Below are 14,628 nucleotides of genomic sequence, written 5' to 3'. Positions count from 1 at the left end.
AAGAAGGCAGTAAAATTACCTACAGTCCTGTATAACTCCACAGGGTTTTTTAATGTAAATTCTTTCAAATGCAATTGAGAAATAGGAGATCAGTAGCATCACAGGGAAATCATACTGGTTTCGCACATGTTGATGTTTTCAAGTGATTGGGGTATGTTTTCTCACAAGCAAACAGAAAGTCTCAGAAAATATGGAAAACCTTAAGAAAAAAACTGAAAATCTCCAGAAGTATCTTCCTTTAGTTCCATAGTGGCAGCTACAGTGACTTTAAGAACCACTGAATTTTGCACTATGTCATGCTTTTCAGCAAAAGTGGGAGTACTGATGGAAAAATCACAAAGACATTTCCCCTTTGCTAAAATGATGGACTAATGAAGAAGGCTATATCCTGGAGATTTTTAATTTTGGTCAAACTGGTCTCTTTTAGAAGCAACTTCCCTTCAGGACCTACATCTCAAAGGAGAAAAGCCCCAGAGTTTAGGATGCATAAATGTGCCAAGATTCAGAGTCGGGGAGAATGTTAATATTTCTAGCCACTTCACTTTATTGTTTTTGTTAGTGCTTTCAGTAGTTAGGTTCTGAGCTGGCTATGCCAACCTAGTTTCCTACAAGCCCTGATACTGGTAATGCACAGTTTTATAGAAGTATGGTTGTTTAGTTTTCTACAACTATCTTGTAGTCAAAATATCTGTATTTTATTTTCACATGGAAGTCAAAGCCCTGATGTGACCCACGAAAGGGCAATGGTCTAGGAGGTTACTGGAAGGTTATTAGAAGGAATTGGAATTGAACTTCCAACATCATTAGAGGAAACGGCTCCTGATGTGACTCTCATTCTTGGCACTGAAGTATCTCTGCTTTGGACAAAGACAGCGTGTCGGACTCTCCTGGCTTAATGGGAAAAGAGGAAAAAAAAAAAACAGTAAAGAATATTTAATTCTCTTATTTGTAATTACATGTTTACTCTGTAATCTTCTAATCCAGAATTGGTATATAGGATTCCTCTCGAGTGCCAAATTCAATTGACTGGTAGTGGCTGCCTGAAGCAATGAAGTGAGAAGGATGCTGAAGCCACTCCTGGGCTCAGTGGAGAAGAAATGCCACAGTTGATTAGTGATGTCTGTCAGGCGGTGCCGCACGTGTGTCACGCCCATCATCTATGACACAGTTGAGGAAATTAGCCTACTAAGATGAACGGTCTGGGAAGACAACCAGATTCAGTTTTAGGATCGGTACATTTACCTTTGTAAATGAACAAATCGATTCTGTGATAACCAGTCTGTCTCTGTCAGTTTCACCTGAGGCTGCTCATTTGGCTGAATTGGGAAATTGGAGAGTTTAAACTACCAACGCTGAAGACCCTGGATGCTCTGACACTGAGGTGCTGCTTACCTGGAAAGGCTCTACTTAAAGGATCCTGCACTCAGTATCTTTGTACTTGTTACGCTTTTACTAACTAGTGGGTTTTCGCCATACTGCTCCCCTTACCCTATTTACTATTTGCTGTATTTCCTCACTTGTAAGATGCCGTCAAGGGGACAGGTAGGATGAAGTTTTCACACACGTGAACTTGGTTATTTTTAGTGGTCCAGCAGGGGGACCACCACTATAAACATGTAAACAAACATTTCCATTGACATCAGCATGAAATGTGTTAGTTGCTCAGTCTTACCCAATTCTTTGTGACCTCATGGACTGTGACCCGCCAGGCTCCATTATCTGTGGGGATTCTCCAGGTAAGGATACTGGAGTGTGTTGCTATTTCCTCCTCGAGGGGATCTTCCAGACCCAGGGATCAAACCCTGGTCTGCCCACATTGCAGGTGGATTCTTCACCATCTGAACCACTAGAGAAGGACCATTTGGGAAAAGAATATGTGTCTTGCTCATTACTTAAAAACTTTTCTTTCGCACTGAGAAAGTACAGTCAGAACTTGAAGAAGAGATATCAGCATCTTGGAGGAAAACCCCAGCCAGGACAATTTAGTGGACTGTTTACTCTTGTGAGAAATGCTGCATGACCAGCACTCGAGGCAGCACAGAGGACTGACTGGGGAGAGGGGAAGAACATGGAAATTGACACCCTGAGTGAAAGAATTTTTTCACAAAAGTCCACTCTGATTATGAAGAAGTTTTTGGGAAAGCTAACCAATCTATTCCTCTTTTATTCCCCTTTTATGTTTGCAAAAGATCTACATGTAGATAATTCTAAAAGAACTTCTCTAGTAAGTATAAAATAAAATTTTATTTCACACTAACACCACTTTTAATTTTCTCATTCATATATCTAAAATATTGGTGCCTCTTCCAATTGACGGTATCTGAGATACTGTGGGCAGGAATCCCTTAGAAGAAATGGAGTAGCCATCATGGTCAACAAAAGAGTCCGAAATGCAGTACTTGGATGCAATCTCAAAACGACAGAATGATCTCTGTTTGTTTCCAAGGCAAACCATTCAATATCACAGTGATCCAAGCCTATGCCCCAACCAGTAATGCTGAAGAAGCTGAAGTTGAACGGTTCTATGAAGACCTACAAGACCTTTTAGAACTAACACCCAAAAAAGATGTCCTTTTCATTATACAGGACTGGAATGCAAAAGTAGGAAGTCAAGAAACACCTGGAGTAACAGGCAAATTTGGCCTTGGAATACAGAATGAAGCAGGGCAAAGGCTAATAGAGTTTTGCCAAGAGAACGCACTGGTCATAGCAAACACCCTCTTCCAACAACACAAGAGAAGACTCTATACATGGACATCACAGATTGATTATATTCTTTACAGCCAAAGATGGAGAATCTCCATACAGTCAGCAAAAACAAGACCGGGAGCTGACTATGGCTCAGATCATGAACTCTTTATTGCCAAATTTAGACTTAAATTGAAGAAAGTAGGGAAAACCACTAGACCATTCAGGTATGACCTAAATCAAATCTCTTATGATTATACAGTGGAAGTGAGAAATAGATTTAAGAGACTAGATCTGATAGATAGAGTGCCTGATGAACTATGGACTGAGGTTCGTGACATTGTACAAGAGACAGGGATCAAGACCATCCCCATGGAAAAGAAATACAAAAAAGCAAAATGGCTGTCTGGGGAGGCCTTACAAATAGCTGTGAAAAGAAGAGAAGCGAAAAGCAAAGGAGGAAAGGAAAGATATAAGCATCTGAATGCAGAGTTCCAAAGAATAGCAAGGAGCAATAAAAAAGCCTTCCCCAGGATCAATGCAAAGAAATAGAGGAAAACAATAGAATGGGAAAGACTAGAGATCTCTTCAAGAAAATTAGAGATACCAAGGGAACATTTCCTGCAAAGATGGGCTTGATAAAGGACAGAAATGGTATGGACAGAAACAGAAGATATTAAGAAGAGGTGGCAAGAATACACAGAAGAATTGTACAAAAAAGATCTTCACGACCAAGATAATCACAATGGTGTGATGACTCACCTAGAACCAGACATCCTGGAATGTGAGGTCAAGTGGGCCTTAGAAAGCATCACTACAAACAAAGCTAGTGGAGGTGATGGAATTCCAGCTGAACTATTTCAAATCCTAAAAGATGATGCTGTGAAAGTGCTGCACTCAATATGCCAGCAAATTTGGAAAACTCAGCAGTGGCCACAGGACTGGAAAAGGTCAGTTTTCATTCCAATCCCAAAGAAAGGCAATGCCAAAGAATGCTCAAACTACCGCACAATTGCACTCATCTCACATGCTAGTAATGCTCAAAGTTCTCCAAGCCAGGCTTCAGCAATACATGAACCGTGAACTTCCAGATGTTCAAGCTGGTTTTAGAAAAGGCAGAGGAACCACAGATCAAATTGCCAACATCCACTGGATCATCGAAAAAGCAAGAGAGTTCCAGAAAAACATCTATTTCTGCTTTATTGACTATGCCAAAGCCTTTGACTGTGTGGATCACAATAAACAGTGGAAAATTCTGAAAGAGATGGGAATACCAGACCCCCTGACTTGCCTCTTGAGAAACCTTTATGCAGGTCAGGAAGCAACAGTTAGAACTGGACATGGAAAAACAGACTGGTTCCAAATAGGAAAAGGAGTATGTCAAGGCTGTATATTGTCACCCTGCTTATTTAACTTATATGCAGAGTACATCATGAGAAATGCTGGGCTGGAAGAAGCACAAGCTGGAATCAAGATTTCTGAGAGAAATATCAATAACCTCAGACATGCAGATGACACCACCCTTATGGCATAAAGTTCATCACTCTTGATGAAAGTGAAAGGAGAGTGAAAAAGTTGGCTTAAAGCTCAACATTCAGAAAACTAAGATCATGGCATCTGATCCCATCACTTCATGGGAAATAGATGGGGAAACAGTGGAAACAGTGCCAGACTTTATTTTTTTGGCCTCCAAAATCACTGCAGATGATGATTGGAGCCATGAAATTAAAAGACACTTACTCCTTGGAAGGAAAGTTATGACCAACCTAGATAGCATATTGAAAAGCAGAGACATTACTTTGCCAACAAAGGTCTGTCTAGTCAAGGCTGTGGTTTTTCCAGTGGTCATGTATGGATGTGAGAGTTGGACTGTAAAGAAAGCTGAGTGCCAAAGAATTGATGTTTTTGAACTGTGTTATTGGAGAAGACTCTCGAGAGTCCTTTGGACTGCAAGGAGATCCAACCAGTCCATCCTAAAGGAGATCAGTGCTGTGTGTTCTTTGGAAGGACTGATGCTAAAGCTGAAATTCCAATACTTTGGCCCCCTCATGCGAAGAGTTGACTCACTGGAAAAGACCCTGATGTTGGGAGAGATTGGGGGCAGGAGGAGAAGGGCACAACAGAGGATCAGATGGCTGTAAGGCATCACCGACTCAATGGACATGAGTTTGGGTAAACTCTGGGAGTTGGTAATGGACAGGGGGGCCTGGCGTCTGCCATTCTTGGGGTCGCAAAGAGTCAGACACAATTGAGCGACTGAACTGAACTGAACTGAACTGAGATTCAATGAAAAGCAGTATATTTACATCCATAATAAGCCCCAGCAGAGAACCTGATTTTTCATAGGTTGTCTAAGTTTTATCAAGTTAGTTGCACCTCTAAGATTAGGGTTTCTGAGATCTTAATTCTTGTCTTGTTCACTTGAACATCACCTATTGTAGTATCTCATAAAGGTTGGTTTTAAGTTACCAAATAGGCTGAACTGCCAACTGAAACAGGTCATGCTAAAATACAGCCTCTCTGTAGACCAAACCAATGAGATCTTTTTATTGGTAGATGTCTGACAGTCCAAGGACAAGCTTTAGCTGTCAGCATAGGTTTGGAAGAGAGAAGGTACATTATCACATGCGTCACTGAATTTTTTTGTTTTTTGTCAACTATAATTTTTTGGAAATACCCATTAGCCTACTTGTCTGCCTCCCTCTTTCTTTTCATCTTTAATTTCATTCTCATACCCAAGGGACTTTTTATGTGTGACTGTTCACAATTAGCAATCAATATAAAAAGAAAGTATTATGTTAAATCATATAAAAATTGACAGTATTTTAACCATTTCTGAGCTACAGAATCAGCAAGTTTATGTAGTTTAACATATGACATAGGAGATATTCACGGATAGCGGTTGACAGAGATATTTATCATTCCTGAGAGCCTTCTAAACACAATAGCTCTTCCATTTGAGCTTATGCCAGCTCTGTGGGGTTTTATGGAGCCCGTTCCATATGAAGACCTTCATTTGATCAACTACGTGTACAATATTCTGTCTTTCTTTAACAACTCAGTGAACGTTTATTGCACACTTATTATGGGCTAGGCACCACTTTCAGCCTTGGATACAAAGATGAGTGCATCGCAGTCCCCACTTTGCAGAGCATGCAGTCTAAGAAGGGAGACAGGCATGGACGTAATTATAGTGCAAAATAGCAAGTCACATAATAGATACAAATAACATGCTGAAAAGGCACTTACCGTGCCTGGCAGAGCAAGAAGCCCTCTGAGCAGGTGACATTTGTGCTAGTTCTTGAAGGATGAGCAATTTGGTTGGCAGAAAAGAGAGGGAACAATACAACATCACCAAGCAGAATGACTTGTTCAAAGTCACAGAAGCACAAGAAAGAAGGATGTGCTTGAAGAACCTTAGTTTGAATATAGATGGGACGCGAGGCAAAAGTGAGAGAAGCAGCAAGAGGGGAGGCTCGGATGGAGGGAAGATTAGGTTATGCAGGGCCTTTCATGGGGGACGGGGGCTGAGAAGTTTGCATTCTATTCGGCAGGTAGAGAGGAGTCACAAGACACATATGGGTTTAAATCACTTGGATGTAAAACTGCTTTTTCTGCTTCAAATTCATATGTCCAGTCCAGTCATCACCTAATTGTAAAGAAACCTTACATTAGTGACCCCAGAGCACCAGCTTCTGCAATGTGAGTTCTTCCTGACCACCCCCCTGCCCCCGGGACACATGGAGCCCAAGCATCCTGGATTCCCAAGGGATTGTTTCAGCCCTGACATCTCTCTTAAACATAGTCATTGAGCTGTGGTTCCTCACTGTGGCTGGAAGCATAGCCAAAGACTGCATGATTGCGAGAGACTGTGGCTTTGACAGTTACGTGTTCCTCCGCTGCAGGGCTCTCTGCTTCACTTGGGTGAAGGAGCTTGCAAGCACACCCTTCGTGTTTTCATATTTTCCTCATTGGGTAATTGCAAAATGGGCGAATCCACCTAAATGCAGCAAGATTGATTTCATCCCAACTGCAGACTGGCTAATCAGTGGCCTAGTTTTCCAGCCATGTGATCTGGCATCTGGCACTCACCACTCATCAAATGAAATTACACAGCACCGATAAATTACCCACTCTCTCCTGGGCAGAACTTTTTCCCTTAAGCTACCTCCTGCTTAACACTTGTGTAATGTTTAATAGTACCATGGTTTATCTGTACCAGGATGCCAGCTGGAATGTATGGAAACTTTACTAAGAATGGAGAATTATATATATATATATATATGTGTGTGTGTGTGTGTGTGCATATAAATTATACATAGATAGACACCTGCTTATGTATTAATATATATGTGAATATGTGTGAATGAATTATCCCATTTATGTGAATTTTCCACATGACAATCACGCATTTTTGTTTTACTTAAGTCTTTATGGAAATGCTTCTGGGGTGGGGCGGAGGGGAAATTCTGCTCTGTTTGAATACTTCTTCACCTCCAAGCTTTCTGTTCTTGGGCAGGAAATAGTCTCTCTCTGAGTCTTAGCTGTCTAGCCATAAAATGAGAATAGTAGTAACTACCTCATAGGTTGATATGTGAATTAAGTAGGATGTGTGTGTGTGTAAGGCATTTGGTATGCAGAGAACATCCAAGAAATGCCAATAATTAATATTTTATACCCGTTAGCATTGGTCCTTAAATATTGGGGCCTTCATCAGTAGCAATGATAATTGCAGGAAAACTAATAACTGGCACCCTCAGGGACTATTAAGAGCCAGAAAGTTATTTGCCTGCATTAAGTGACCACAGACTGCCAGGCTTTTCCCCAACCCTGTCTGGTTTTTTAGTGTTTCTATAGCATCCCTTGTTTTCAGACTGTGGATTGTCACATTTTAAAATCAATAGTATGTATAGGACCCCAGCAGCTTTCTTCCTCCCTTCATGATTCACTGACAAATCAAATAATCCAACTTGCTAAAATTCCATCTAAAGCAGGATATTGAAAGCTCTGATGGAACACCCAAGTCTGTGCTTCAGTGTCTGCACTATGTACTATCTATTTTAGCCACTCAAAGACCTTTTCTGCCCATTTCAAGATTTATCGGCTATGGAGGACAAATAATGCATGATCTCACGTGTGGAATCTAAAATAATCAAATGCATAGAAGCAGAGAGTAGAATGGTGATTGCCAGAGGCTGGTGGGAGGGGGAAATAAAGAGATGTTGGTTGAAGGGTACTAAGTTTCAGTTATATATGATGGATCAGTTCTAGGGATCTAACATGCAGCTGCATGACTGTCCTTAATGTTTTGTTGTTTAGTCGCTCAGTCATGTCTGACTCTTTCGTGACCCATGGACTGTAGCCTGTTAGACTCCCCTGTCCATGGAATTCTTCAGGCAAGAATACTGGAGTGGGTTACAATTTTGATACTCTGTTGTATACTTGAAATTTGCTAAGAGAACAATCTTATTAATTAGCTTGATTATGGTGATTATTTTGCAATGTATACCTGTGTCATAACCTCAACTTGTGCATCTTAAATATATATGTAATTTTATATGCCAATTATACTTTAATAAAACCTGGGAGAGCATGAAAGAAACTATAGTATAATAAATTAACACTGTGACTTAATTTTTAAAAGATTATCTGCTATGTCTGTGATAGATGATATTGCTATCAAGTGACGTCAAGAAAAGTGAGAGGATACTTATATCATTTTACATTTGTATCTGAGTGATACTGGTCTTTAAAGGTCCATATCTTCAGTGATTCAAGAAGGAAATAATTGTACCACCTCCTTTTAAAGACAAAATATGGCATATAAATAAAAATATCTATGTAAAGTTTTTATGGTTTTAAAAAACTATAAAAACATTATGCTAACTCAACCTATCAAGAAGCAAAATCGGCTCCATAATACAAATAGCGTTTATCACATTGCTTGATTTTTTGGTGTGATTTTTAAACAAGTAAATTCACATGGGTCTTATTCTGCTTCTCTTCATGAAAACACTGTATGAGAGAGACCAGAACCGCCATGTAGCTTATGTGAAATGCACCCCCTGAAGTTGTGCAGGAAAGTGGTCCCAAGGGAGACTGTCTTTATAATAGCTTTGAGTAATTTGGTTTTTTAGGGAGTTTTTGGTGCTTCAGTAGCCAAACCATCAGTATCCAAGATAAATACATTAATCGCCCACTCATTCCCCTCACTGTGAATGTTTGTTAGCAACATACGTTCTAATTTAGAGAATAATTTTTCCAATAATTCTGTGCCTTTTTCATCATTTCAACTATTATAAACTTGGTTCTACAAAATAAGTCCTAGACCTCAACTGATTCCCCCTTTTGGCACATAAGCAGCACTACATTCTTTGCTGTTGTTGTTTACTTGCTAAATCTTGTCCTCCTCTTTGCAATCCCATGGACTAGATTTTTTGTGACCCCAAGGACTATAGCCCACCAGGTTACTCTGTCCATGGGATTTCCCAAGAAAAAACATGGGAGTGGGCTGCTGTTTCCTTCTCGAGGGGGTCTTCCCGACCCCAAAGTTGAACCTGGGTCTCCTGTGTTACAGGCAGATTCTTTACCACTGAGCCACCTGAGAAGCCCAAGTAGACTTTATTTGAAACAAAGTATTTCTCTTATCTTACCTCTCAGCTATGTTCCTTCTTCTAGTCAATCTCCTCCCCCAGCACACACGTGCGTGCGCGCGCACGCACACACACACATTGGCTGTGGACATTTACACATCTTACTCCTTCCCTTTGGAAAGACTTATACCTGCTTCCTTCCCTGGCAAATTTTGATGTTTCCATTAGACCTCAAGTGAAATGACCAGTCACACCCTATTGAAACGTTCTCTGTCCAGTACGCTGGCCTCCTCCCATGCGTTTTTATAGCACCTTGCCCTTCTCTCTGTCTTAGTCCTTAGACACTTACATGCCAGCAGTTGTGCTGAACTGGAAACTCCTTAAGGACATGACCCTTTATATCTCTTTTGTTTTCACCTTGTCTGGCATGTAGCAGGTTCTCAATACTTGGTGAATGATTTCATGAATTTCATTTCCCCCTAATGAAAAACTTCACTGTACTTCCAACTGATTTAGCAGATCATGACCTATTAAGTTTGAAGTTCAATACATTTCTGATTATCTTATCAAATGACTGAAAATGTAAACATTTAAGAATTTCGGTGTAAACACTTGGGCAAGGAGAAAAGTTTAGGGGTCTTAACCTAGTTTTCCTTGCTCTTTATAAAACGTCTTGATTTCTTCAGGTAGAGAAGCTTCCCCAGCTGGGCATTGACATGATAGCACAACAGAGCACTGAATGTCAATTTAATTTTTTTTTTTTCTTTTTAAATATTTTCAGGTTACAAATGCTGCTGCCAACTCTCTTGGTCAAATGACTCTTCATCTCCAGCCTTTTCTTGTGTGTGGAGGGGATGGATTTACTCAGTCCAACTTTGACGGCTGCATCACTTCTGCCTTATGTGTTCTGGAAGCTTTAAAGACTCATATTTAGTACTGCCTGTATTCTTATTTTTCACATGTACTTTGGGGTTTTTGTTTTCACAATTTTCTGTCATTGATTATTTTGTTTTCTCTTTTGTTGAGAGAAATTACTGGAAAAGTTGTTCTTTACTGATTATTATTTTTCACATGGAGTATAAAATCAATTTTATAATTTCAGTACTTACAACTCCTACAAGAATGAAAAATCCCTTGTACTTTATACTTTTCTCCACTTTTCTGAATTGCCATGTCTACCCACTCCTTGTTGGAGGCAAAGTAGTGCTTAATAAAAAACAAATAGCTCTCCCCCCAAATTATGTCAAATCCAAGTAACAGTTCATGTCCACAGACCTTTGTTGTCCTTTTGAAAATTTCAGTTCCAAATAAAGAATAATCTTTATCAAGACATCGTGATAAATCTTCAAGTATATCCTTGGTTTGATATTTTTTTGCAAATTGCTGAACTACAAGATTTCTCCAAACTGTGGAAACAAAGGGTAATTTTTGTTTCTCGTTTCTCTTCCAAGTTATTAAATGCTCCTGAATTGCAGGTCACATATGTCATCATCTCTAAGAACGCAGTTTGGTGGGCGACTTGACTGACAAAGAAATGTCTCTTCAAATTTTCAGAAAATAACCAGATTCAACTTGACTTTCCAAGTCACACAGTACTTTTTAACCTTAAAAAATCCAGCCTTAATGGGAAAGATAAAAATTAAATAGAAGCTGAGAGAAATGATATTGATCTTTACCTTGTGCTGTCTCCTGTGGCTAGTGCTCTTACTTTTATGCCCTCTCCAGTGTGTGCTGCGGCATTTAGACTGTGTCAAGTTTAATGAATTTAATACAAAAAAATTTTACTGAACCAGAAAATAGATGCACTTAAAATAGTTCAATATTTGCCAACTTAGCGGTTCAGCATATCACCCACACGCATCAGTGACAACCCATGACTTGCTGGCTCGAGAGAAATTGATCCCCAGCCTTCTGAACAAGCTACTTGTTGCTAATTTAGAAAGCAAACTGGCGAGTTCCATTTTGTCATTTTGAAAGGAAAGAAATCGTCACAGCCTCTCAGATCATTGCAGTCTCTCAAACTAAGAAAAGTTCCGTAAAAGACCCCTTAGCTTGGTAGTATTTAGAGTCTTACACTGACATCACTGACATGCCCACTATCGGGCATACACATACACAGGCATGGGCAGAACTTGTTTATGTAACTACAAAGTGGGTTTTTTCTATGGAATGTTCTTACACATCTCCTACTTGCAATCAACTGATGGAAAACTGAAATGCCTACGTGTGGTGAATGTCACTAATTTTTGAAAATATAGAAAGGAAAAGGGAAATTAATGTGATCTCTTTTATGATACAAGGAAAAATATTGAGATTTCTTTCATCATTTTGGCCTGTATTTGATGAACATTTGTCTTTATTTTGGTTATACCCTTAAAATACAGTAGCAAATATATTGAATATATTAACTATTTTGTTTTTAACTAATATAATTCTGGAGCCATCTGACTGAAAGCATCCTAAAGCTTTAAAGCAATGTTATATTTGTTTCATGAGTGTTTATATTCCAAAGAAGAAAAAATTATTTATAAAGGTGGGATGTGTTGCTTAGAGAAAGTATGCTAAGCCATTACGGATGAGTTATTTTTTGTTTAAAATATTTTTTAATGTGAACCATTTTTGAAAGTCTTTATTGAATTTGTCGTGATATTCTTTCTGCTTTATGTTTTGGCCGTGTGGCATGTGGGATCTTAGCCCTCTGATCAGGGATCGAACCCACACCCCCTGCATTGGAAGGCGAAGTCTTAACCACTGGACCACCAGAGAATCCCACTGATGAGTTTTAATATCTGTTCATTCTAAATGTGTTTCCCTAGTAATTGTGTATCTGCTTAGAAAATACTGTAGCAATATGAGAAAAGATATACAACCCTGCTTAGTATGTAGGTCATTGTTAGTTTGCTGATTTTATCATTTGCAAACTCATTTTACATTTTGATCCATCTCTGATAGAAACAGACCAATTCCCTGATGCTCAAATAAGGAAAGAAAATGTATCAAAAGCTTGTGTTCTCCATCTTCATTTACCCCTTCCTCTTTAGAAATTGAAATAGATATGGGACTGTCTTGTGCTAGAAGCCATCCCAGAGGCCATAAATTCAGAGGCCAGAGATTCAGATGGCCAGGATGCCCTAAACGACCCAGGGCAAAGGTAGCCAAGTCCCCTGAGAAATACGGGTCAGTACCTTTTGGAAAAGGGTGTATGTATGTGTGTCGGCTCCCACAGGACCACACAGCACCACAGTACTTCCAAACAAGAACTTTTATTAATCAAACACAGTCTAGGAAACCTGCTCTGTTTTGAAAGGAGCATATTCAAGTGAGGAACGGCTTGAGCAGTGGGGTGATTTAATACTTGTTTGCTGATAAATATAGCCTTAGCTGGAATAAAACCATACGATGCAGGGCTGAAAAGCTTAATTACTAAACTGTCTATGCATGTCTTGCTCAGGCAGCGAGGGTGACAAATTATAGCAGTCGAGTAGTATATTTCACCTTTGGCATTTCTGAAAGGGAGAAGTATGTCTAAAAACATCGAGTAAGCAGTAATAATCCCAGACCAGATATTACTGAGGGAAAAAAAAAGACATATTGTTGAGTCACCAAGTCTTCTGTGCAAAATGCCATCAACCCCACCCCTCCGCCTACTTGGTACCTTGTTAAGTAAAAAGAACAAGGTCAATTTTACATTTATCTGGTATTTTATTCTCATCCAAGTATATGTGCATATGTATGTGTGTATGCTATGCTCAGTCCTCAGTTGGGTCCAACTCTTTTGTGACCCCATGGACTGTAGTCCACCAGGCTTCTCTGTCCATGGGATTTCCCAAGCAAGAATACTAGAGTGGGTTGCCATTTCCTACTCCAAGGGAATCTTCCCGACCCAGGGATAGAGCCCACATTTTTTTGCATCTCCTGCATTGGCAGATGGATTCTTTACCACTGCACCACCTGGGAAGCACAATATATATAAATTCTGGCATTACTTTTGAAAACTCAGATATTGATTTTCCCATCAACTTGAATAAAAAGCATCATTGACTGCTTTATATTTTAGAAAAAGAGATTATATATATCTAAAACATATATATGTATATTTCAAGTATATCTGTATATATATGTATTTTTTCCATCCCCCTAATATCTTGTAAAATAAACAGAGCAGGGAATTATTATTCACATTTGACAAATGAGGAGACTGAGGCACAGAGCTTGGCCAAACAAGGTCGCATCATCAAATGCAGGACGAGAACCCAGGCCTCCCGCGACCCATTTCCATTTACGTGGCACCGTGCTGCTGCCAGATGAGCATGATAATTAAAGCTGAACTGAAATATTGGTTGGAGGTGCAGTCAGCATCATGTGGTCCCCTTATTGATCTTTCATTTCAGAGAGCTAACACTCATCCTGATGTGATGTATACAGGAGTCTAATACGGAATATAGTCTCTGTAGGTACTGACTAAATGATTTATATTCCGTTATTTTCATTTGCTGGTTTATTTCCTTCTTTGGGGGGCACTTGCTGTGAGAAATGGTTGCATCCTAATGACACTGAATTTCAGCCCAGCAGTAGCTGGTTAGCGAACAGGCTCCCTCTGCATCCAGCCTTTCCTTCTGTACTCCTCTTTGTCTCTCCATTCCCTTTGTTTCATTCTGTCCTCTATCGGTTTCTACCATCACTTTCTCCCCTCCCATTTTTTTTCCCTCCCGCTTCTTACACTGTGTCCAATTCTCCATTCTCAGAAATCTGGAATATAAATACAACCACATTATGCTTCATAGCATTCGTAATTTTTTGTTTTAATATAATCTCTTTTTTCTACAATTCAAAGCAGTCAATCCTGCTTTTTAATCAAGTTGACAGGATAGTCATTATCTTGATTTTTCCAAAGGAATGCCAGAATTTAAAACTATCTGTAGCTTTCAAGGATCTCAGTGCTAATAACCTAAAATATGGTACCAGGCTCTGTGGTGGACATAATGGAATATAATTGGCCATCTCCACCTAAGATGCTAGTTAGGGAAAGACAAGGCAGTAATCACAGACAGTAGATAGGATACTGGGAATCCTAAGAGAAAGAGCCATGTTTCCTCTCCAGAGAGAGGGTCTCCAAACAGAAGCAGGGATCCATCAGGAAAATAATTCTGGCAAAATCCCTCTGCACCACACCATAGCTGGGCAGCCCTGGCTGCCTTTAGGAATCCAAACTGTGTATCAGAGTGGTTGGGAAAGTGAGTACTTTCTGTGGAGAAGGCTCAGTAAAACACAGAACGTGGTCTCTGGGAAAAGGAAGGAGCCTCAGCCAATCTCAGACTAGCTGGTGCAGGACTGAGTTGCTGTATCC

At 39.7% G+C, this 14,628-nt stretch overlaps 1 protein-coding gene across 1 annotated transcript in view; it reads left to right on the top strand.

Moving 5' to 3' along the window:
• RNLS (renalase, FAD dependent amine oxidase) overlaps positions 1–11,903 on the top strand; it is a 288,661-nt gene extending 276,758 nt beyond the window's left edge. Inside the window, exon 7 of the mRNA XM_055559957.1 lies at positions 10,063–11,903. Coding sequence (XP_055415932.1) covers positions 10,063–10,215 — 153 coding nt within the window. The 3' untranslated portion in view covers positions 10,216–11,903. The remainder of the gene's footprint in view (positions 1–10,062) is intronic.
• Positions 11,904–14,628: the final 2,725 nt, after the last annotated feature.

The sequence above is a fragment of the Bubalus kerabau genome, chromosome 22 (genome assembly GCF_029407905.1).
Source record: "Bubalus kerabau isolate K-KA32 ecotype Philippines breed swamp buffalo chromosome 22, PCC_UOA_SB_1v2, whole genome shotgun sequence".
NCBI classification, from domain to species: Eukaryota; Metazoa; Chordata; class Mammalia; order Artiodactyla; family Bovidae; genus Bubalus; species Bubalus kerabau.
The sequence above is the reverse complement of the archived record's forward strand: the minus strand, read 5'-3'. Positions and strand labels throughout refer to the sequence as shown.